This window comes from Canis lupus, chromosome 36, assembly GCF_003254725.2.
Source record: "Canis lupus dingo isolate Sandy chromosome 36, ASM325472v2, whole genome shotgun sequence".
Taxonomy (NCBI): Eukaryota; Metazoa; Chordata; class Mammalia; order Carnivora; family Canidae; genus Canis; species Canis lupus.
The window spans coordinates 20,160,526-20,185,107 of record NC_064278.1 but is presented as its reverse complement, the minus strand read 5'-3'; the positions used below and the strand labels follow the sequence as shown (position 1 = coordinate 20,185,107).

Below are 24,582 nucleotides of genomic sequence, written 5' to 3'. Positions count from 1 at the left end.
AGGAAAGGAAAGGAAGAAAGAAGAGAAAGAAAGAAGAAAGAAAGAAAGAAAGAAAGAAAGAAAGAAAGAAAGAAAGAAAGAAAGAAAAGAAGAAAGAAGAAGGAAAGGAAGGAAGGAAAGAAGGAAGAAAGAAAGAAAGAAAGAAAGAAAGAAAGAAAGAAAGAAAGAAAGAAAGAAAGAAAGAAAGAAACTAACTTAAAATTCACTTATTCACTTCCAGGATCTGAAAGATACCCTAGCAATTTTGTATTCATGATTTTTTCTTAAAGACATCCCTCAAAGTATAGTTTAGGCTCAACAAAACCCCGAAGAATGGAATGTGCTAAATAGTCTAGAGCCTTCTAGAAATGCCTCAGAAGTGTCAGTGACCTGCTCTATTAACTATTTACAAGTCCAAATGACCAATCTTTGGCCATCCTTTGTATTTATTAAATTATATCAATAAGACTAGTAGAAGAGATCATGTTTAAGTTTTTACAATCATGGGATGCCTGGGTGGCTCAGCGGTTCAGCGTCTGCCTTCAGCTGAAGGCATGATCCCAATCCCAGGATCGAGTCCCGCGTCGGGCTCTCTGTGAGGAGCCTGCTCCTCCCTCTCCCTCTGCCTCTCTATCTCTCTGTGTTTCTCATGTATAAATAAATAAAATATTTTAAAAAAAAAGTATTTACAATCTAAGAAATAGACTTTCTTTTCATGTCAGTATTTAGGAATTCTTTCCTTCTATTTCACTATTAAATTTAAACCATTTCTATTGAATTTATATTTGTGCATAACAATTATAACTTCAGAAGCAGTTGTAAGTGAGATGTTAACTAGAGCTATTTTGTATGTTCATTGCATGTTCATGCTCTGGAAATATGCTTTAGAGGTCAAAACCATGAAAATCTTGATTCTATTTAGATGGAGATTTATCATAATTTGTGAGATACGTCCAGTATGGTTTCACTTTAAAACCACAAATAAAGTTTTAACAATCGGCATTTTTCTTGTCGAGAGGGCTGTGGTCAAACTAAACATTTCTCTGAAGCCGATTAGGTCCTGAGGTTTTGAAATTCAATATTAGGCAAATATAGAACATTGTTTGGCCATAAGAAATAATTAAGAACTCCAGAACTAACGCAACTCGCCGGGGTCTGCCCCTCTTTTCTGATGACCTGATAATTGGACATAACCTCTCTGGTCTCAGGCCCGACCATATCCAAGGCTGGGGCAGAAATATCTTTTGAGGAATTAGGTGACATTATTTTAGGTTTTTACATTAGCAAGTCCTTTGTTTGCTAGCACTCAAGTGATGGAAATTCAAATATTATTAAATGCTTTATTTCTTCTCCTCACCCCCAACTATCCTGAATCCAGAAAAATAGACACATGGTCATTCTGTGAAAACAAAGGAACATTGAACAGTAAATTATACAACAGCCAGAACTGTCCACTGTGTATTCATTCTTGTAACGGGCCGCTGGAGGGTAAATTAGCATATTTAGTTTAAATTCTTATAAAATAGAAATGTGATTGTTTTAGTAGTCTCACGGTTTGCATAGTAACCATCATACTTCATGGATGATCTCACTCAAAATAACACAAAGCTGTGAATAAGGGGAAGGGGAATGTTCTATAAACAATCCAAATGGATTAGGTACCTCTACCGACAAGAGGTATTTAATGAAGTCTAAAATCCACTTTTCCTGTACAAACACAGTGTCACCGTAATCCTATGGACTGTATTTATTTTCTTGGGGCTGAACTCTTTTTTTTTTTTCCCCATCCATAGGCCTAAAATAAAATATGCAGAAGTCATTGAATTGTTTCTATAGCATTTTCATTGCTGAAAGGGACCTCCAGAGGTCACCTAGTTCATCCCCATCCCCAGCCAGGACTCTCCCTAATACTGAATATAGCTGTATAGTGATCTGCATTAAGAAAGCTTTTAAAGATCCCTGGGGTTGGTCAAAAAATAGCTAATATTGGCCTGATTCATAGAACATTATACGTATGTCAAAATAGCCACCTTCATCAAGGAAGACATCCATCAGGGTTAAGTGCTAGCAGTAGCTTCAAAAGGAAAAGCTTTATTTTCTCAGTGAAAAGGGTGGTAGATTAAGGAAATGACCCAGCGTGTTGGCATTTTGTATGTTTGTTTGTTTGTTTAGGTGTACACTTAATGCTTATCAAAAAGGAAACATTGTCTTGTCAAAGACCACTGCAGGGGAAGCCACGAGGTGGCTGCAAGTAAGCACATGACAAGTCCTGTAACAAGTCCTTTCCAATAGCTACAAAGCTGGGGGTGGGGGTGGGGGTGGGGGGTGCTGTTGTGTCAAACAAGATCTGATTAGCATCAAGTCAATGAGGGGCAGATGGTGAAACATAAGAACAATATTGACAACTTGAAACTACTATTACACTGTATGTTAACGAACTGGAATCTAAATAAAAACCTTTAAGAAAAAAAAGAGAGTGAACCTGTGAAAAACAATAAAAGATTAATATTGACAGACCTGCTTTTTAAGTAATATCTTTTGCCCCTAATTGGCTGAGTTTATTAGCGCTTATAATTTTATTTCTTCAACTCCATTGAAGTGTGGGTGCAGAGGACAGGAATTTAAGTGTAATTTCAATCTTCTAAGACAATCACATCGGGTATCGTAATCCTCCACAACTGTATCCAGACTTCTGAATAATTGGATTTAAAGAATGTAGAATCTAGAAATCTAGCCAAAGGAAGACCTGAGGTTCTTATTTGGATTGTTTGGGGCTTGAAGCCTTTCAGTTGAGCTATAGGGAGATTTTTTTAAAATACAGCTATAGCTATTTATAAGTGAGGGACACGTCCTGCCCTGACAATCGTCCCAAGTATCCACTTGGCTTTGTGTATTAACGTCGCATTTTTCCACATAATATAATTGTAAGGTTGCATAGAAGCCTGTTCAACCGTGTGTGCTTTCGGGGTTAGGAGCTGGGGGCGGGGTGCAGGGGCTAGGTGGAAACAAGCTTAGAGGTTTTTTTTACCACATACCCTCTTGCCAACTGTCAAATGCTGTGCTTTGAAACTTCTTTCAAAGAATTCACTTGGAAGTATTTCATTTTTAAAAACAGAGAGGTACCTCTATGCTCTCTTATTAGGCCGGATGTCAGTCTGGGTTACAGGAAGTGGAAAGCTCTGACTCCTGGCCTCTGCCAGCCTCCCTTGTAATTCTTGACTTTGGAAATGGGAAGTCAGCCATTGAGAACTTTTTGATGTGCAGCTGCCTTTCTCAGAGAACACTAGCCAAGTAACAAAATCTTCAGGTTGTCTTTTCCTGTTGTGAGAGCAAGAGACAAAAGAATAAGAAGATCTCTCTGCAGTGTCTTCTTGGCTTTACAACATCCCCACAGTGGACACCTCGCCTTTGAGTTAATGTGCAGTCTACACCTTCACCATAAAACTCAGGCACTTCAGGTACAAGACTGCCTAAGTTACCTGACTCTCTGGCAGAGCAGTTTTTCTTCTCCCTTAAAACTGCTCAGATAGTTGTCCGTTACTTGTGGTTTGTGTACACAACCTGCAAAAAGTGTTATTTTTTTTTCAAGTCACCAATCTAAACCAACTCCCAGAGCAGAATCAAGAAATTCCAAATAGAAGAAACCAAATTAGCTTTTAAGGAAGATCATGCAAATGAAAGTTGTGCAAGGAAAAACAGAGAGTAGCAGATCCTGTAATTTTTATTACAAAAAAAAGTTCACTCTTTACATGCTATGACATCAAATGTCATGTAGAAGTTCATTGCAAGCACACCTCCTTAAAAATATACATACTGTATATATTTACATTCCAGTCTGAGTAACTGGTGTCAAGGTGTAGTTCAGGTTCTAGTGTTCACCCACCCTGTGGATTTGTTTAGCTACTAACTAGACAGCGATTGTATCTTCACTCAGGCACACGAAGAGGTAGAAACTGCTTTTAAAAGAAAAAAAAAAAGTGGAGTGCAAATGTGAAGATCATCATTGAAGCAGCTCGGCTACATCAAGAAGGCCCTAACTAGCTAGCTTTGGTTATCTCAAGCTGAATACATGTAGTCTGTCCTTTAAATTAAAATCCGAAAAACCTTGGGTAGACGTTCTTCTCAGCACATCGGGGTTTGGCAGAGATCAGCAACTATTGGCTCTGCCCCTCTGCACCAAAGAATTGCATATGACTAAGTTAGGCGACACAGCAGCAGGGCTGGGCTGGCAGTTGGGCACCTTTTCCCTGATAAAACACAAATAATACACAAACAAGCGGCTACAGAGACCTCAAATTGATATCTGGAACCCAGAGGCCCCCTAAGAAACTTGTTTCCCAAGTGAAACCTCTATTAATTTCTGCCCATGCCCACTTCCGTCCCAAGCTGAGCTCAGGAAGTCCGGGCGGGCGTCAGGGGGCCTATGACTTCTGCAGGCCAAGCTTTCTCAGCCTCAGGGCTGAACCTCATGAGGGCTCCTGGGCCTGAGAAGGGCTCCCCGGGTTCTTTCCAGACTTGGTGGTACTGGCTCCTGAGTGGGGGGGCTGGAGGGAAGCCACGGGGCTGTGGGAGGGCAGGAGCCCTTCTCGCTCTCTTTTCTTCTGTTTCATCCTGCGATTCTGGAACCAGATTTTTACTTGGGTATCATTGAGCTGCAAGGAGTTGGCGATCTCGATGCGTCGGGCTCGAGTCAGGTACTTGTTGAAATGAAACTCTTTCTCCAGTTCTGTCAGTTGCTTGGTGCTGAAATTCGTGCGGATGGCGCTGGAGGGGCTGGCGGCTCCGAACTCGGCGGGTCGGCCTGCAGGTACAGACAGGGCGTCAGCGGGGGGCGCGGGGCCCCGGCTCTAGGGGACCCGGGCTCAAGGGCCCGCGCGCCTCCCGGAGCAGCCGGGCACACGCTCCGACGTCGACTGGGGGCTCGCTCGAGGGCAGGCGCCTGGGCCAGCAGCGCCCCGCGAGCGCCCCTGCTCCGTAGGCCCGCGCCCCGCGCCCCGCCCGCGGCCCGCACTTACTTTTCCGAGGGGCGCTCCTCCTCACTTTCATCCACTCGAAGGTGCTCAAGGCGGCGGGGAGGCCGGAGGCGGGCGAGGCCGACGTGGGGTAGGCCCCGGGGCCCGGGGCCGCGGGCTGCAAGGCGGCCGGCTCCCTGAGCCTGGCGGGCGGCCCGGGCTCGCCGAAGGCCGCGTAGTCCACCTGGCCGCTGAGCAGGAGGGCGCCGCCGCCCGAGAAGACCGCCGAGGTGGCGTAGTGGACGCGCGCCCCGCCGTCGCCCGCCGGCCGCCCCAGCGCGCACGGGAGGTCGTAGGCCGCGCCGGGCCCCGGGCAGCCCAGGTCCGCCCCGCCGGCCGCCGCAGGTGCGCCGCCCGCCTCGTAGGCGCCCTCCAGGCTGCAGGGCGCGAAGGCGGGCGCGGCAGGGGGCGGCGCGGCCAGAGGCGCGGGCCGGGCGGCGGCCAGGGGCAGGCAGCCCACGAAGGCGCCGTCGCCGCCGCCCAAGGGGAAGGCGGGCTGCAGGGCCGCGGGCCGGGCGTCGGCGCGGCAGAACTTGGGCGCGAAGCTGAGCACGTCGCCGCCGCCGCCGCCGCACGACACGTACTCCAGGTAGGAGCTCATGGCTGCGGCGCCTCCAACGGCGCGCGCGGGCCGGGGCGCGGAGTGCGGAGCGCGGGGCCGGAGCGTGCGGGGCGCGGGGTGCGGGGCGCGGGGTGCGGGGCGCGGGGTGCGGAGCGCGGGGTGCAGAGCGCAGGGTGCGGGGTGGGGAGCGCGGGGTGCAGAGCGCAGGGTGCGGAGCGCGGGGCCGGGCCGCCGCGGGCTGCGCCGCTCCGCCCGCCCTCCTAGCCCAGCTGCCTTCGCCGAGCCATGGCGAGCGAGCCAGAGGGAAATAGTGGCCTAATATAGCGGCGGGGGTGGCCACGTGGCGCCGGCCCGCCAATGGGCGCCCGCCCCGCACGGCCGGGGTCCCGGCTGCACGCGCCTGCCCCGCAGCCAACTTCGCCCGACCTGCGGGCGGCGGCGGCCCAGCGGCCCCGGGGCGGGCGGGGCGCGAGCGCGGGACGCCGGCTCCGGGACCGGCACCGACGGAGCGGCGGGAGAGCGGCGGGGCTGGCCGCTGGGTGAGGACCAGAGCTTAGAGCGGGAGAAGCCTGTTCTTCTGGATGGGGGGGGGGGGGGGGGGGCCTCACCCTTGGGCTGCGGACCTGGGCACTAAGCTGGGGACTGGGGCCCCCGTGGGGACCGCCCGTAGCCTTTGTCCCCCCTCCCCCCCCCCCAGTCCCCTGCGCTTGCGGGTTTTCCTGGCGCTCGAGTTCTCCCTCTCCTAAACCGGGAGCACAGGCTTGACTGTCCCTCGTTCTGTCCCTCCTTCCGATTCGGGGGACGAAGTTGTACGCCCTGGGGGCCGCGTACCTGGGGCGGCACAAAATCCCCGCGTTTGGACTAGATTTGCACGTTACTTCGCAGCGTTGCCTTCAGTTCGCGTCCCTTCCATGTGTGGCGGCGTGACTGGTGCGTGTCGGGGCGCCAGGTTCGGGTTTGGGCAAGAGATGGGGGTTCCGCCTTGGGGGGGGCTGCACCAGATGCCCCCCTCTGCCTAGGCTGCCGGAGTAAGGAATGTGCCCGCGGGGGTGGGGGGGACGCTGGCACCCGCCCCAAGGCTGCGCACTTCGCTCCGGGCGCTTGGCTCCAGCGCGCCAAGGCTTCCCAGGGACCGGTCAGATCTCAGAGGTTTGGACGGGCTTGTACCTCGAGGCAATTAAAGCTTCTGTTCCATCAGATAAGTGCTGCGTCGTCTCTTGCGAGTGAAATGTGAGGGCTCACAATGTTAATGGGCTCACGTCTTTCCCTTGATAATATGGTTTTGTTTTACTGAGCGTAGAGAGACGGGAAATAAAAGTGCAACTGGCGCAGGAAATGAAGAGTAGAAGGGTTACGAAGACAAGCTTTGCGTTGACAAACTTCCCAACTTCCTCCAACATTTCTTGTAATGCTTTCCTCTTTGGGGCCGTAGGAAAATAACAAATTAAATAAATAAACGGTATTTACACACAGCAGTCATGAAAGAGTGGTTTCCTAAAACTGTGTGAATAGGGTCTACTCTTGGCTTATTCAAGTGCCCTTGAGAATTTGATCTGTTAGAGCCTCTTAGTTATGGTGACAGAGGTTTTATTATTGTTTTACTGATCCACTTGTCATGAAAGAGCGATTGAGGCTTTCCCTAAAATTCCACTTCCAGGAAGCCTGGAAAGTCGGAGCCATCACAGTCGGGGGAGCCAGTTCCTTACTGGGATGTGAACTTGTGAATAAACAAAGTCACACCAAAAGTGTTGCGGGTGAAGCTGAAGTTGAGCCAAGGTGAGGAAGGGGTAGGTAGAGAGGACACACCTAGGGATGAGCACAAAGCTAACAGGTCCGGGGTTCCTACACTTCTGGATTTCTTGGATTTGATTGGGAAACAGAATCCTATGCTGAAAATCAGCGCTTCACACTTGATGTTGCTACTTTCAGTTTGCTCCTATGGCCAATCAGATGACAAAGCTCCTAAGTAGTTTTTTTAAAAGGAAAAAAATAGAGGCTCTTTTTTAGCTTCCTGATCAGGAAATGGGAGAGCTAGCTCAGCCTTCATATGTAGAAGCATTTCTTTGCCGTTTCCCATTCTGGGCTCTTAATACAAAAATATCAGCAACTCAGATGCTGCTGAGTTCACATAACACCTCACTCACCCCTGACTAGACTTTAGTAGCCAATTTTTACCAGCATAATGGCCCAGTGAGCACACTCCTATCTCAAAATCATAGGTCTTCTCTCAAAAGGTGCCCATTTAATCACAGCTCCTAGGCCTAGAGTCCCCAGCAGGTCAGGAAGGGGGATAGCCTTGTAAACCTCTCTGGAGAAGACATCACCTGGCTGCAACTCAGGATGTAGGGCAGAAAATCCAGCCTGATTGGCAAGTCTGACCAAAACCTATCAAGGGTTTTGCTCTAAGGTTTCAGAAGAAACAGGCAGCCTTCGCAGCTTGGCAAACTTCATTGCGAAAGGGACTGGGGTTTTCCTGCTAAGCGTTTAGGGCAAAGGTTGGGTTCTTGCTGTCACAATTAAGCATTGACTTTGATGTACCCATAAGCTGTCCACACTATTTCCCTGAAGCAAAATTTTGGAGATTGAACTTCTGCTGGTGGAAGAAAATGTCTTAAAAGGGAGAAAGATTTTTTTTTGAATTGTGTTGTTTTGTTTTCAAAACTATGGGTGAGAGTGGGTGGGTGGGTGGGTTGTTCAGTATTTTTTCAGACCTAGTTGCAGGTCTCTGATGATCGCTACATTCTGTTCATTCTCTTTACTCCCTTTAATCTCTCAGGCTCATATCCTATATCATATCCTATATCTTGGGGCCCAGAGCTGCTATCTCCACTCCTGGGCTGGTTCTTGACTTGCTCAGATTAGAGTCAAGACTCTTGTTACCTCACACTGAGATTCAACATTTGCCAAAGACCTACTGTGTAAGAACATTTTATTAGGGGAGGTCTAGGCTACAAAAATAAATGAATATATATATATATATATATATATATATATATATATACACACACACACACACACACACACACACACTAGGGATTCATTACTGGCACAGGTCACAGCTATATTATAAATCTACTCCAGAAGAATCTGAATCTATAATTTTCTAAGGAGAGATTGGAAGATATTATTGGAGGAAATGTATGGAGAAGGATGTAAACATAGGATACCTTGAATACCTTTAATGTTTGTCTCAGGGTATAAGAGAAATGTCTTACTAATTTTATTGCTTGTTCAAGTCGTGAATTCCCAAGGGTCACTTGGCCTGCTAGGTCCTGGTGCTGTGAGTTCTCAGCAGGAGGTGACAGCAGAGGGGCCTGATTGCCAGGTTGTGTTTGATGTAGGAATGCTTTGAAATCTCTCCCATACTGCTAACCAAGGCAGCCACCCCCACCCCTGCCCCATAACAACCTTTGTCTCTCATTCCAACAACAAGCTTTTTTTCTTGCAGACAGAAGGCAGAAGTGATGGAAGGATGGCACTCTGGTCTTCTGTGTGTTTACAGTTTTTCCTAAGAAGTCTCGTGCAACCCTTCTATACAAGCCTCATCATGTCACCCCCTTGGAGATGTTTTGAGCACATGCATACTCTTGGCCCCACAGCCCCCAAGGATAGAAAGGCTCTTGCTTGTTGAGGTGAAAAGCAGGCGGGGCGGTGGGCTTTTCTCTTAAGTAAGATTTGTAGTTCTCTGCAGCAGTCTTCAATTTTCCCATAATGGAAGTGGGGGTGAAAGGGATCCCAAGGACTAACATGAGCCTCCCTGAGGAAAACGGTTTAGAGTGCTGTGCCTTTCCCCGAGAGTTTTGTGAAAGCAAGGCTCCCCTTGCTTGGGACACAGTAAACAGACAAGAAATGTTTGATGGACAGAATGGTGTGTTCTTACCATGACTAATATTGGCTAAAGGATATCCTTAGATTACTGGCTCCCAAAACCACTTCATGAGGGTAGGAATCATAATAGAAGCTTCTTTAAATGTGCAGGGGCCTGAGCCCACGCAAGAGATTTTCACCCAGTGTATCTGTCTCCAGTAGGCGTTTCAGTAAGCCTCATGGGTGATTCTAAAGCAAGGTTCTTTGGAACCATACTTTGAGAATTTCTGCTTCAGAGTGGGGTGGGCAATGTGTGGAGAGAGGGGTGGTTCTGTGGGAAGGGCCTTGACCAGCACTGTGAGAGCTCCTGGCTAGCTGGAACATGAGTCTGAACAAGGTTGAGAAGCCTGTTGGGTGGTAGGGGCCGAGAATGTCACGGCCAAACCTAAGTCTAGTCGAGGTGAAGTTTCATAAAATATCCTTAAGTAGTAGTCAGTAGGAGTTTCCCCAGTTTTGCTGACAAAATAGTGCTTTGCAGAGACCTGGCTTCTGCTCCTTTCCGCTTTCCTAACTCGGCTTTGAGGATGCCGGTGAGATAATAAATGAAAGGGTTTTGTCTATCCCAGTCTCCCCAGAGAAAATTCAGAGTGGTTTTGAGGTAATGGAAAGAAGGAAGAGGTAGGAATGGGGGGTGGGGAGGGTCTCAAGAGGGAGGAGCCAACTCTTCTTTCCTTCCACCTCTCCCAAATTATCTGGAATGAGTATTTGAGCTCCAGGGACCCAGAAGGGATGAAATGTCCCTTGCCTAAGCTGTAACTCTTTCTTTGGTTAAAGATGGGCCTATCATATCATAAAACGTCAGTGCAAGAAGGCCCCTTAGAGGTAAGTGACACTGAACCACTCATTTTAGAGAGGAAGTCACTTTACTCAAAGGTTAAAAGACAAAACCATCCTGCAAAAAATGAGGGTCTCCTGACTGTCTGCAGTCGGCTGCCTGTCCACAGCCTACAAAGAGGGAAGAGTAAAGCAGCCCCTCCTCCACACTGTGGTGTCCTCCATCACAGCCAACAGAGCAGTGTTCAAGGAGACACCCTTTTTCTGGGAGACCATACAGCTGGTGTGGCTGACTGGGAAGCCTGCTGCCCTCTCTTTGCAGTTTGTTTGCTAAAATTGTGCTCCAAACTTCTGAGGGCCCACCTTGAGCCACTCCTGAAAGAGAAGGCAGAGATGGATCTGGGTCCTCACCTCCTCCAGCAAGCAAGAGTAGAGGATCCCTTCATCTCCCGCTGAGCTTGATCCCTGGGGGATCAAAACCAGAAGTGTCCCTAGAGTAATGTAACTGGATAGTACAAAGTTAGCACAAGTGTGAACACACACAGGTACACCCAGGCCAGTTACATTTGTACTAATCTCTCTCTCTCTTTCTCTCTCTTTTGCACCTTTATCTTTTTAAACAGGTAACATATTTAAATTTATGTGGTGCAAAATTCAAAGGTATGCAATGGTGTACCACGATGCTATGCAGTGGTGTACCACGATGGTATGCAGTGAAAACCTTTCTCCCATCCCTGTCCTCAGCCACCTAGTTCCCCTTCACTAGTTATTAGTTTCTTGTATATCTTGCCGGAGATACTTCATACGTCTCCATCTATCTATAAATTCCCCCACAATTTTTACATAAATGATAGCATATTAGGTAGACTCTTTTGCCCCATGGTTTCCCTCCTATCGTACCTTGAAGATCATTTCATAGAAGTGCCTACAGAACTTCCTGGTTTATTTTTACAACTTCATGCTGTCCTGTACCCATGTACCACAATTTATTTAACTAATCCTCTTCAATAGGTATTTAGCGTATTTTCAGTCTTCTGCTATTACAAACACATGTTCAAGTTTTTGACCTATAGAAAAATTCCCAGACATGGAATAACTGAGTCTAAAGGATGTGCACTGGCAATTTTGATACAAATTGCCATATGGCTCTCCTTAGAAGTGCATCAATTTATACTTCTACTGGCAACATAGGAGAATTCCTTTTACCTCATACCCTTGCCATCTCAGTGGGGTAGTAAAATTTTTTATTTTTGCCAATCCAATAAGTAGAAAATAATACCTCTTACTGGGCAGCCCAGGTGGCTCAGCGGTTTAGCGCCGCCTTCGGCCTGGGTTGTGATCCTGGGGACCCGGGATCGAGTCCCACGTCTGGCTCCCTGCATGGAGCCTGCTCCTCCCTCTGCCTGTGTCTCTCCCTCTCTCTCTCATGCTCTGTGTCTTTCATGAATAAATAAATAAAATCTTCATAATAATAATAATACCTCTTACTTACCCTTAGAGCACCTCCAAAAATGCCATTCTTCATCTTGTTTGATCCTTTCATAATTCTATTTTACAAATGTAATATGACACAGAAAAGATAAACTACTTGTTGTCATCATGCCCAATGTAAATAGCCAAGGTCAGATGTCCAACACTCTTTCCTCTACACTGCACTGTGTCACAAGGAAGCCTAAGGAGGTTCAAAGAGAGTGGGTGGCTTCAAGCATTCCCTGAAAGACACAGGATATAAAAAAAGCTTTCTGACATCTGCTAAGAGGCCTCCTCTTTAGTGGTTTGATACCAGGACCACATTTCTGCACGTGTCCCTGGAGAGGACCCTCCGGAAGCGGAGGAGCTCTAATTAGCAATATGATCTGACCTAGTCCTAAGCATTAGCTTGGATTCAATATCTGGGAAGCAGTAGGGTGTTGTTTTTAATTTTCCTGAGACCTATTTCTCACTGGCCACCCAGGATCTAAATATTGATCAGCATGGTGTGAGCGAGAGGATGTTTTCCCTAGGTTTTAACTTTGCATAGGACACTCACTTGGACCTGGTGAGGGTAATACCTAATGCAGGCGTGTGTGTGCACACACACACACACACACTCACACACACAAATGGTAAACTCCTGAGGTAGACATCGAAGTAGACATCTGTTTCACTGGTGATGAAACTGAAGGCCAGAAAAATGAAGTGAATTGTTTAGGGTCATACAGTGTATCGGTTAGCAAAGCAGAAAACACAATGTAGACCTACCACTGAATTCCTCAGTATCCCCTGCAAAGTCTTCTCTTCCCCAGCCTGCATTCATTTTGGTGAATGACCAGAGTACCTGGCTCAGGCTCTCTAAATAGAAACCTAGGGATTAGCATTCATAACTCCTTTCACTCATCCAGTTATCACTAAGTCCTGTGAATTTGTCCTCCTGAATGTTTTTCCTCTTTATCCTCATTACCTTAGTTCCTTTCTCTGCTAGATTACTGCAGCAGAGAGAGGAACTTTTTTCCTTCCCTCCTATTTCTGCTTTCTCCAGTGACACACAGTATCCCAAAGAGCAAGCTTCCTAAATAGATAACCTCACAACCCAGCTTAAAACTTTCAGTGGCTACCTACTGTCTACAGATTAGGTCCAGTCTCCTTTCCATGGACCCCATGCAACTTTTCTTTCCAGCCAGATGCTCTACTCCAAATGATTCTTCTTTTTTTTTTTTAAGATTTATTTAATTTATTTATTTATGATAGTCACACACACACACACAGAGAGAGAGAGAGAGAGAGGCAGAGACATATGCAGAGGGAGAAGCAGGCCCCATGCACCAGGAGCCTGACGTGGGATTTGATCCTGGGTCTCCAGGATCGCGCCCTGGGCCAAAGGCAGGCGCTAAACCGCTGCGCCACCCAGGGATCCCCCAAATGATTCTTCTTGTTCCGGGTCCAGACCTTGCTCTTTCTTCCCTCCTTGCTTTGCATGTGCTGCTCTCTGTGCCTGGTACATCCCTCCTTCCTTCCTAAAAAACCTCATACTTCAGGAACCCAAATTCACCTCCCCTGAGAAGTTTTTTTTTTTTTTTTTTTTGACAGTGCAGTGGTGATAGTGGCTTTCTTTTTATTCCAGGAACATTTTGACCACACTTGTGTTACAGCATCTGTCATGCTGTTTTAGGATTCTTTTTCTCCCCCCAGTAGATCAAAGGGCACACACTGTTAGTGACTCATTTTTATAGCTCAGAGCCCAGCACCGCGCACGCAGGAGCTGTTCAGTAGGTGCTGCTGAAAGGCAAGGGAGAGAGGGACAGGCTCCAAGCCAAGGACAACAGGACCAGTATTTTAATCGCTTAATGAGTTCAGAACACTTTGCGAGGCTTAATGCTTCAGCTTATTATCTATGTAAAGCAAAATGATAATAGAACATCTCTCCAAAGCCAGCTAATTTCCACCCAATGGATGCTGAAAGAGAAGAGGGAAGGGGGGAGCTGGAAGTTTCTGTCTTTCAAGGGTTCTTTCCTATAGGCTGAGGCAACACTTCACTAACTCCAGAAACTTCTCAGCTGATGTCACTCAGAAAAAGAGTAAAAAGGGGGGTAGCCTGGAACTTTCTTAGAATTTACCAAGAGGACTACAAGTACCACTCAAGAGAGGGTGTATGAATGCTGCACCACCCACTTCCCACTTCCCCAAGCCCTCCTGCGCTAGAGGCTCTAATGCTAATGACCCTCCCCGCCCCGCCTCCCCAGGCCGCTGCGCGCCGTTTTCAGTCCATCCTTTGATGCTATTTCTAAAATGAACCCCAAAAGAGCTGAAATAAAAATACTCCAGTCCTTCTGTCACAGCAGAACAGAGGAGAGGCGTATCATTGTGGTTGGTATTTTAAGTGTATTTTTTATTGTCCTTTTTATATGGCATTCAAGTTGAGTTCCAAGTTCAACCGTCCAAGTGTTACCCTGCCTCCTCCCACACGAATTACTTCTGCAGGTGAAGGAGACGAGCCAACTAGCTCCGCCCCGTTCCCCGAAGCCTAGTCTCCCGGGAATCTTTTTAAAAATCCCCACACAGTGTCTGCGAAGGCCTCCCGCCCAGCGGGACTCGGCTGCTTCTGGCTAGGGCGAGGTGAGCGGCCCTTTCTGGGCGTGGGGAGCGTTAGGGGGCGGCGGGCTGGGAGGGAGCAGGTGGGGCGGGCCCGGCAGGTCCCCCGCGGTCCGGGGGCGGGGCCGGCGTGTCGCGCCCTCCGCGGCTCCCCGCGTGCCCGCGTCTCCCCTGCTTGCGGCTTCTGGTCGGCTCGCAGCTGGCCCCGACTCGCTCCGAAGTGGGAGGAACGGCTGTCGAGCGGGAAGTGCACCCCGGGTGATTGATGAACCCTTAACGGGACCAACCTCTGCCGCCGCCGCCGCCGCCGCGCACGCGCACGGGCCCCCGCCCCGCGGGCCGGGTAACTCACACCCCCCCCCCCCCCGCCCCCGGGAGCTCGGGGCCGCAGGCCCGGGGGGCGCGGAGCGGGCGCGCGCCTCTCGAGCCTTTGTGCGGCGCGGCCGCCGGGGCGCCCGGGGGAGGCGGCGGCTATTGTTCCCCGCGGGGGAGGGGGCGCTGCGGCTCCCCGGCGGGTCCCCGCGGCCCGGGACGGGCGGGGGCTTCCTTTGTGTGCGCTGCGCCCGCGACGGGAAGGGCGCGTCGCTGCCGCCCGGGGGCCGCGGCCGAGGGAGGCTGGTGGCGGCTCCGCCACGGCCTGGAGCCCAGCGCCGCCGACCGCGTCCCCGCGCCGCGCTCGCGGAGGAGGCGGAGGGACGTGGTGTGGGTAGGGCAGCGCTTGGAACAATAGAGCCATCAAAGGGCCCTCTCCGCGTCTCCGCGGGAGTCGGCGACGCTCTCCCCCCTCGGTCGGAAAGGCCCAGGCCCAACAGGTCCCCTTGGCCTGCTGCTCGGCCTGCCTCCCCAGTGGAAACCCTTCATCAGTACCGCCAGGGTTCTCCGGGAATCCTGATGTAAATTCAAGTCTCCTCCCGGGGCTCCTACTAATGTTAAAATCCTATTTTCATTATTTTCCAGATATTGTTCTCCCGTACATATGATCCAGACTAGCTCCAGGAGCCAGTCAAGAGATTTTGCCACAGGATCTAGGACATAAGGATTTACCTCCTATCACCCACCTTGCAGATCTCCTAGGGACCTTTCGCCGCCTTCTGCTGCAAATGATTGGACATCCATTTGCATTTCCTCTTCCATCATGTGGGGAAACCTTTTGTTTACTGTGCTCCAGGCTGGACCTGGCCTGAAAGTGGGTCCTTGAATTACCTTTGTACTATTCCAACTTGCCAAGGTGGTTTTGAGACCTGAGGGCCGTATTCAAGCATGGGCGTTAGGCCAAGTATATATGTAATCCATATGGTACCAACGGTGGGCCCCAAAGATAACAGCATCTGTAGCTGGACCAGAAGACAAGCTACGATGAAAACTAAGATTTCATCCTCTGTGATGATCTTCTCCACCACCAGCACCACCAATGCAGTAAGTACAGAGGATTCACCTACTGTCCTTTTTTTTTTTTTTTTTCTTCTTCTTCCTCTCCATCCAGGCCCTCTGCAAGAGAGATCTAAGTGAGCTAGTCCTAAGAGGTGGTGAGAGTATGGCTGGTGACTCAGTCTCAGCTCTCTGTGTCCAAAGTGTCTAAGGATAAGTCTGCTCACCCAGTTGCAGTGCCCCAAAGTGACGAGGCTGTAGGCCTGTGGGGACTGGGGTCTTCTGGCCCTCTTTGTATTTTTATTTAATACTCACATACTTTTGTTCATCCTGTTTTTTTTTTTTTTTTTCTTACAGTTCCTGAAAGAAGGACCAAAGTAATGCCAAGAACCCCCAAATGAAGAGGACCTTCCTGGATCTGTAACTGGGATTATTTAATCAATTTTGTACTTCAAGAGAAAGTTTCCACTAATTCTGAGGATAAAGCCAAACAGGCCTGACAGTCCCTTGAGTACTGACAGTGTAAACAAGCTTCTGGCTTCCCCAGGTCGAGCAGAGAAACACTTTTCATTAGAATGTTGGGTTTCTTCTTTGTTATTCAAACATACACCCACACATATCCTCTTCACCCTGGCTAATGAAAAACCTCAACAGATGGAGAGCCTAGGCTCCCCAGACTTATGGCTGAGGAGATGCACTTCCTTCAGTGTGGGTTGGCTGGTACAGAATGGGGGAGGGAGAAGAAATGAGTAGCTGGTATAGGTAATCACTATCTTTTAATACTCCTTACAGATAGAAATTCGAAAAATCCTGTTCAGCAAGGTTAGCAGCCTGTGAGGCCTCGGAAGCCAATTTGGCTGATGTGTCTCTAATAGGGACTAGGCTTGGGGCGGCACCAGGGGGAAAGGACTCACTCCATATTCTCTCTCTCTCTCTCTCATTTGAAAGCCTGTACAAAGAAATGGTACAAATGGATGGTTAACTTAATGATTCATCAGAGGCGGATTTTTCTCTGTCAGGTCCCTGGACGAGGCTGAGGCCTGAAAGCCAGGAGGCAGAACATTTACTTAGCGCCCTTTCTTACTGCCTTTGGGGGGAGGGGGGCCGGACTACTCTGCAGATCGTTCCTCTGCGACTTCCCCATACTCCCGGCCAGCTCAGTTGGGTCCCTCTACCCCCTCGGGCTGGATCCTGAGTTTCTCCCGGTGGCCAGGGCAAGCTCGCCCTCAGCCTGTCTTTCCCCGCCCCCACCTCCCATTCTGCAGTGGGCCATCCGTGCAGCCTCCTCTCCACCCTGCTTTAATTCAACTGCCGGGCCGTTAGAACAACCAGGGGCTCCCAAAAGGCTGCCACCACCTTGCACGGGCCTGGGCTTCAGACTCCAAGCCTCAGGAGGCTCCCCCCAAACCTCCGTGGCCCCTCCCCTCCCCCACTCTACCCATCAGCGGTCTCCATAGGAGAAAAAGAGCTGAGCAAGGCCTGAGCCAGAGCGCCGCTTCCTCCCTCGGAGCGGCGGACGAGGTCAGCCTCCCGGAGGCCGATGCCCGAGAGGAGGCCCAGCCCGTGCTCCCCTCCCGGCCTAGGCCCCGCGGCGCGCAGCCCCCGGGAAGCTGCGCGCACAAAGGCGCCGCCGCTGCTGGAGGGCCGGGCTGCGGCTCTGCCCCGAGCGCCCTGCACCCGCAGCCTCGAGGCCTCGGGGCGCCCCCGTCGCCCCCTCCCCGCCGTGAGCCCGCCTCGGGCGGAAGCCCCGGGCTGGGGTGGAGGCGCCCCTCCGCCGCCAACCTGCCCCTTCGCGCCGCGAGGCGCCCCCCCCCCCGGGCCGCGCTCCCCTCCCCTCCCCCACGCGCTCTCCCCGCCGCTCGAGGGCCGCGAGGGGGAGGCGGGAGCCGCCGGCGCTGCAGCAGCTATTGTGACCTTCCGCCGCCGCCGCGCGGGAACCCAGCGCGAGCGAGCGCGCGGCCGGCGGGGGAGGGGCGGCTGTGCGTGCAGACCTCGGGGTGCGGGGCGGGGGGCGGCAAATAAATAAAGGTTTGCAACCTTGGGCAGTTGGGCGCTTCAGAGGGCGTTCGGTTGTGTTTAGACTCCGGTGCTTCCTAACGCTAATTGCAGGCTCAAAAGGAGCAGAATTTATGGCGAAGGCCAAGGCGGCTTGTTTATAATTTATGAAGTTTTAAATGGCTGAGCCGCGGGCCCCCCTCTCGCCCCGGCCCGGGGCCGCGCGGGAAGCGCCGACCCAGACTCACCACCGCGCCCCCCTCCCCGCGCCGGGAGCCGCCGAGTGTGCCCATCACATGACACTCACGCCAATGGCAGCAAAGAATCCGAGCTATTCTCAGAAGCCTCGGGAAACCTTTCCCCAAAGGTGAGAGAAAGCCGATTTGTCCCAAGCGACCCCCCCACCACCACCTCATCAGAGAGGGGTGCCTCTGGGCCACCGCCCCGAGAGGGAGCCCCCAACCCCGCACTTGTTTGGAGCCTCAGTGTGGGAGGAGGCTGGTGGCAGCCGGCCTAGACACCGTTTACTGTCTAATCCATGAAACCCTAAGCCGCAGATGACACTTGGGGCCTTTGCAGACACCCGCAGACTCAGCAGATACTCCTGCGGTAACACACCGCGCTGGAAAACGCCTGGAGCCATAATGCATTATGTATTTTTATTATTATTTATGGTAGGAAGAGGAGATGAGGGAAAACCGGGCTGAATCTAAACAGCCTGATAATTCATCTATTTAATATTTAGCCAGTTAAGAAAGGTTGTTGTAATCCCTGCAAGGCAGCAAGCTCTTCTCTGACTTCCCTAATAGCTTAAAAAATAATTTCTTACAAGACAATTAGAAATTCTGCCTATCGATGCAAATTTCATAGAAAACAATTTTAAGCCTTGAAAGTGGGTAAAATATCCCTTCAGTTGAAGTCATTTATTCTGTTGATACACTTCTACAACATGTATACTCTAAACCTGCTCAGATAAAGTGAAATTTTAGCAAAAGGATAATCCCCTCCCACCCCCAACCTAACATGCCATTTTAAAAACAGCACAAAGGAACAAGGAAACTAGATATTATTGGAGCCATCATTATTTAGCGAAACACAAACATCCAAATAGAAACGATTGTTGTTCCACCAGAAGATTAGAAGTTAAATTATTTCCACACAATGGGAATTTCACCTCGTGTCACCGGGGATGTAGTAGGAGTTGCATTATTTGTCAGACCAAAGAGAGATGCGTGGGCAGACTTTGCTGAAATACAAAAGAATTGAACCTTATCTGAAGGCGCTTTCCAAGTGTCTCCTGATAGAGGAGCGGGTGGACGTTGTCCGCCCCTAGCTAAAGCCACACTAATATTTACAAAATGGATATTAACCCTTGAAGACATTTTTTGCCCGTTTTGTACAAAGAAACAGGAATAAACAAGGTGTTTGTACTTGTTATGTTCCATTAATGAAACTTTTATTACTTTACATCGCGGGGGACGTCTGTTTACTTTAGAAATGAACCACCAACCGTTATAAAGGAAAAAGTCCTGACAGCATTTCCTAGAGAAAAAGCTTAGGTGCGTGTTTCCAAATGATCGTTTCTTTTTGTGCACCTCAGCTTTTTCATAGCTCAGTTCTTACAGCTTCACGTGTGTCTTTTCTTTGATTGTCAGTTTTCTCTTAAAGTTTATTTTTTATTAGCGCAGAAAAGTGAGTGCTGGCCTCCCCAGTGTAAATGCAATCTTTAAAAAGTCGATTTGTGTTCTAAAAAAGAGGGTGGTGGAAACAGCATAAGCAGGCACAGCACAAAGCCCTACCCAAATTATCCCGCCCAGGCCATTTCTAGGCTTGCATCCTCAGATTTTCTCCCCTGATGTCAATAGCTGCAATGTAATCAAGTATCCCCAGAACCAATTCGTGTGCCAGATTCCAAATACATTTTTTTTAATGTATACATCCAAGAGTCAGCCTACTTGGGGGGCCTTCTATTGGGATTGTGCGAAAGATAAAAGGCAGAGCGATCTACTTCCAAGTGTGCGTGATTAACACAGATACACTTCCGACTGAGAAATTTTTTTTATTCTAAATATTTGTTCAAATAGTACCAGACAATTTGAAATCCATAAACTGTGTCGAGTGGTGAGGGCTGCGGCTGTTGAGAAATGAGTAACGGGTGTCGTGCCACGCCACGGGGCCGCCTGACTCTACCCATGAAGGACAATTTGCGGTCTTAATCCTTTACATCAACTACAAACACCAGCCACGGTTACAACTGTTCAAAACTACTCTCTCAACTAGTTCAGACCAAGGGGACTAAAGAGGTGAAACGTGGCCCCCGCGGCCTGGGAGCGCGTTCCTAAGCTTGGCTGGAGAATTCTACAAATATACACATAAATACATTAAGACGAGGATAAATAATCAGGGAAACGAAATGACTCGCTTCAAATAATAAATACAGATCGTTGAGTCCGATGCAATCCTTACGGGACGGGAAGGAGCATATAAATTAAGGTCTCCGTCACTAAGCTAGACGCGGGCCAGGCCCGGGCTGTCCGGGCGCTGGTCCCTCCGCAGAGCGCGCCGCCGGTGGGTCTCGGACTTACCTTCGGGACACCACTACCCGATTAGAGTCCCTCGGTCCGCAGTATATGGCACTGTCGGGGTTACAGAGGAGAATCCTTGCGGCTGATTTATGGCCAGTCACCCCAAGGAGGGCGCGCCTGGAGGGGAGGCCCAGTCGCCCGCGTCTCGGCCGCCGCGGGCCCGAGACCAGGAGGCGGCGACCGGGCCGGAGCGAGGGAGGGGGTCCCCGAGCTGCCCCGCGGGCCCCGCCCGCCACCCCCGCCACCAAAGCAAAAGAGGTAATTGCGCCGCGAGTCCCGGCCGGTGGCGGCCGCTACAGATGCGTCAGTTTGGGGGCCTCGGGCAGGCGTCCCTGAGACGAGTGGTGCGCCGACAGATCTGTGTAGGTGGGATGAGGGTCGCACGGTCCGTGGTGGTGGTTGCCCGGGATCTGCGCGGCGCAGCTGTAGTCCACGCTGGCCGAAGACGGGTGCGAGAGGTGGCCCAGGTTGAAGACGGGCCCGGACGCCGGCGCCATGGAGTCGACGAAGTTGCCACCCACGTACACCGGGCTGCCCTGCAGGTTGGCGCTGGCGAAGCCGCCGCCGTTGCTCGCCATGGGGTGGGGCTCGAACTCGGGCGCCGCGTAGCGCTTCTGCTGCGGCAGGCAGCTGCTGAGCGGCGCCGTGTAGGCGGCCAGGCCGTACATGTTGGGCTGAGATTTGGCGAAGGCGGGCGGCGAGGGCGCGTCGTAGGCCAGGCCGGGCACGGGCGGCAGCTGGCCCGAGTAGGCCACGTGGCCCGCGGCGCTGCCCAGCGGCGGGCTGCGCTCTGGGGACTGCCCGGCCGGCGAGTGCAGGATGCCCTTGGCCTTCTGGTCCTTCTTGTACTTCATGCGCCGGTTCTGGAACCAGATCTTGATCTGGCGCTCGGTGAGGTTCAGCAGGTTGGCCATCTCCACGCGGCGTGGCCGGCACAAGTAGCGGTTGAAGTGGAATTCCTTCTCCAACTCCACCAGCTGTGCACTCGTGTACGCCGTGCGCACCCGCTTGGACGCTGGGCCCGGCGGGCTCTTATCCTCGCAGCTCTCTCCTGGGCAGGAAGGGAGGTAGAGGGGATGCTGAGCGGGCGAGGAGGGGGCACCCAGGGCTGCAGCGGGGTGCTTCCCTGGCTCCTCTATCCCTCCCCCCACCTTGGCAGTGGGGGAGGGGCGGCTGAGAGGTGAGATTCGGAGCGGGACCTCGCAGGCCCCAGTCCTACCTAGGAGTTGCACCTGAACCCCCCCCCCCAATCTGCCTTCTGAGGTCCTATTCACTCTGCCGCCCCCTCCCTTCCAGCCCAGTCCATCATCCTGTCCCTAAGGCTAAGGCTGTGGAGGAGTTTAATGAGAGACTAGTAGCAGCTGCTAAGGCCTAGCCACCACCCCCCTCCCAGCCCCCATTAAAGAAGGGCCAGACTTCTTTGAACACTCTTCCCAGACTCTGCTGGGGGATGGAGGAGAAAGGCAGCTCCCTCTCTCCCCCCCTCAAGCTTGCTTCGGGGCTGGCTACTGAGCAAAGCACCCCAAGAAGCACAGAATGAGGGTGGAGACCTGGGCACCTCACTCCAGCTCAGCTGCACCCAAGGGCTCTGCACCCAAACTCAGGGAAGTAAGAAACCATAAAAATACTGCCCCAGAGTTTCAGGAGCTCCAAGGCCAGCCTGGGTGCATTTTGAGTAATTCAGTGCTGGGAGCAGCAGTCTCAACCTCAACCCTGGTTTCCACTACCCCTGCCACCTCTCAGCAGCTTGTCCACTCCCTCCCTGCTTGTACAAATGGATTTCTCCTGGGAGGGAGGGGCCTGGGCTTGCAGCTGGGAAGGAGGAGCAGAAGATGCTTACAGGCTGGAAGGCACTTTCCCCGTAGGAGCAGCAGCCCCAGAGAATTGCAGGCAAACCAGAGACTTGATAACAAGCTTAGTTACATCCGAGGACTCAAACTAGCTCTGGACCTGGAAGCCAATTCATCTACCTAAAAATAAATGGCATCAAAGGACACAAGGCCAGAAAATTTTAGGAACCAAGCAGGCTGAGGAGAATGGCAGCAGGCCTTAGGGCTCCCGGCCCTGCCCGTCTTCTTCTACACACCGTGAATGGACCCACAGAAGATCTCAACTCTAGGATCAGCTTTTTCAGGAAGAGAAACCCAAGGCTGCTCCTGTTTCAGAGCACATCCTCTTCCTCTAGGATATGACCCTCCACATTATGGATTTGCTGGGATGGGGAGATCTGGGCTGGGGTACACCAAGCAGAGTCCATGGCTAGGTCTTGCAGGCTCTGGTTGGATTCAAGCGCACCATTCTGTGGTTTTGTCATCTTGGGCAACTCTAACAGTCTCCTTATCTGTAAAATGGGGACGTTATTATATACCTACCTCAAAGGGTTCTTCAGAAAATTAAATTAGATAATGCTTGTAAGGCATTTAGCAAGGTTGTTAACATGGATCCATGTTAGCACTCCACAGACTTTAGTTCTTACTAATTTAAGGGAGTAAGGTTGGTGTGATGTAGACTATGTAAAAACTCAGGCACCTGGGTGGCTCAGTGGTTGAGCATCTGCCTTTGGCTCAGGTAGTGATCCCAGGGTCCTGGGATCGAGTCCCGCATCAGGATCCCCGCAGGGAGTGTGCTTCTCCCCCTACCTGTGTCTCTGCCTCTCTCTCTGTGTGTCACTTATGAATAAATAAATAAAATCTTAAAAAAAAAAAACAGGCTTGGAGAGTCATAATACCTGTCTTCAGGTTTTGAAGAGCTGTTGGATGGAAGGAGCTAAGTTAGGACCAGCAGCCTAGGACAACAGATATTAGGTCGATATAAGAAAAAGCTATCTACTAATAACTTTAGGACTTGTCCAGCAATGGCACCAGCAACCTGGAATGGAGCATCCTGCCCCTGTACAGGTGTGGCTCCAAATCAGGGACACTAAAAAGAAAGGATATTTCTGCATGAATAGGAGTGCAGACCTATGGCCTCCAAAGCTGGACTTCCAGCCCTGAGCCTCTTGCTTCCCAGGTGAGCTAACTTCTTGGGGTCAGTCTGGGGGACTTAGCCCAGGGAGAGCGCCCTCAGAGAGCTACCTGCAGTGGCACAGCTGTTCTTTTGCTTGGAGTTCTGTCGGGACTCTTTCATCCAGGGGAAGATCTGCTTGCTGATGGTGGCTGAGGAGCCCGAAGCATTGGGCCCACCCTTGGCCTTCTTGGCAGGCACTCCACCTCCAGGATTGGTGGGTGAGGATGGGGGCAGAGGTGGCGGTGGAGGAGGGGGTTGTGGTGGCTGCTGCTCTGAGTTCAGGCCAGGAGGCTGGCTGCCACCCCCCCCACCCTGGCTGTTCCCAGTGCCAGGCCGCATACAGCTGCCATTCAGTTCTGTTCCTTTGTGGGCCGGGGCTCTCAGAGGTGCGGAAGTCTGGATGGAACAGGCGGATCCGGGATAATCGGTGTCCAGGGAGCTGGCGGCCGCAGGGGGTGGGTAAGGCTGATGGGGGGTGCCGTAGTAAGCGTCGGTGGCTTTGCTGTAGCCGTAGCCTCCGAAGAGTCCCGGGTTTTCATAGTAAGCAGCCTTCTGCATGGTGCACTCAGGAAGCTCCAGGGCCTGTTGACCCTGCTCAAATAACATTGACCACCACTGTCTCCTTCACCACCTCCTCCGATGTCTGCCGAATCCTGAGGGGGCCGGGGTAGCCCCAGGCTCCAGGTGACCTGTGGAGGAGAAAAGTGAAAGGCCCCAGAGGGACTGTAACTGACAAGACAACCAGTGTAGAAGGACTAGCTCGCCCTGCTCTCTGCTGCCTTCATAGTGGGAGGATCTGAGACTTTATGAAGTTCAACTTATTTGAACCTTTGGAAAAGTCAGAAGGCATTTCCATAAACATAAGAAAAGACCTTTCCTTCTCTTGAGCTCAACTCCATCCAAGAGAAGGGGCTCCCTCCCCACGCAGACACTATTTTCTTTCTTCAAGATTGTCCATTTAGCTTTCGAAATGGCATAGAAAAGCACTTATGGCCTCAAACGTTTTAATGGCTGATCCTCCCACTGGACTTTGAGCTCCCTGCAGGCAAGGACTGTGTCTTATTCATCTACATATTCCTAACACCCAGTCCAATGCCCTTCCTGTAGTAAGAGCAATAAATGCCTGTTGCATGAGTGAATGGAGGGACCAACCAGTCAATCACTGGGTCGCCCCAGGATGTTGATGAAAAAATAAAACTCTATAACCCACTCAGAACAGCCAGAACTCTCAAAAAAAAAAAAAAAAAAGGTATCTCCCCCACCTGGTTTCAAAATCACAGCATCTTTCATGGAGACCGGATAGTCAACTTTCTGGGGACAGGGTGAGAATCCGCCCAGTTAACTCTGCGGGTCAATGTGAAATGTA

General features: G+C 50.9%; 2 protein-coding genes and 1 long non-coding RNA gene across 7 annotated transcripts; 1 reads left to right on the top strand and 2 right to left on the bottom strand.

The window, feature by feature from the left end:
• Positions 1 to 3,682: 3,682 nt before the first annotated feature.
• Positions 3,683 to 5,592, bottom strand: HOXD1 (homeobox D1). Its single transcript, XM_025460287.3, has 2 exons — positions 4,995 to 5,592; positions 3,683 to 4,780 (listed from the first exon to the last, which is right to left on the bottom strand). The coding sequence occupies exons 1-2, from the start codon at positions 5,590 to 5,592 to the stop codon at positions 4,446 to 4,448; spliced, it is 933 nt and encodes a 310-aa protein (XP_025316072.1). The 3' UTR covers positions 3,683 to 4,445.
• A 407-nt stretch (positions 5,593 to 5,999) lies between these two features.
• LOC112668153 (uncharacterized) lies at positions 6,000 to 16,622 on the top strand. Of its 5 annotated transcripts, none has more exons than XR_003141513.3 (3): positions 6,000 to 6,092; positions 15,220 to 15,678; positions 15,988 to 16,622. It is a non-coding gene; the product is annotated as an uncharacterized LOC112668153 (long non-coding RNA). The 5 variants fall into 5 exon arrangements; XR_003141511.3 differs by lacking the exon at positions 6,000 to 6,092 and adding an exon at positions 14,130 to 14,286; XR_003141514.3 differs by lacking the exon at positions 6,000 to 6,092 and adding an exon at positions 14,377 to 14,520.
• Positions 16,623 to 19,664: 3,042 nt separating this feature from the next.
• HOXD3 (homeobox D3) lies at positions 19,665 to 24,582 on the bottom strand. Its single transcript, XM_035697609.2, has 3 exons — positions 24,479 to 24,582; positions 23,285 to 23,905; positions 19,665 to 21,261 (listed from the first exon to the last, which is right to left on the bottom strand). Exons 2-3 carry the CDS (start codon positions 23,820 to 23,822, stop codon positions 20,504 to 20,506), a joined length of 1,296 nt encoding a protein of 431 aa, XP_035553502.1. The 5' UTR covers positions 23,823 to 23,905; positions 24,479 to 24,582; the 3' UTR covers positions 19,665 to 20,503.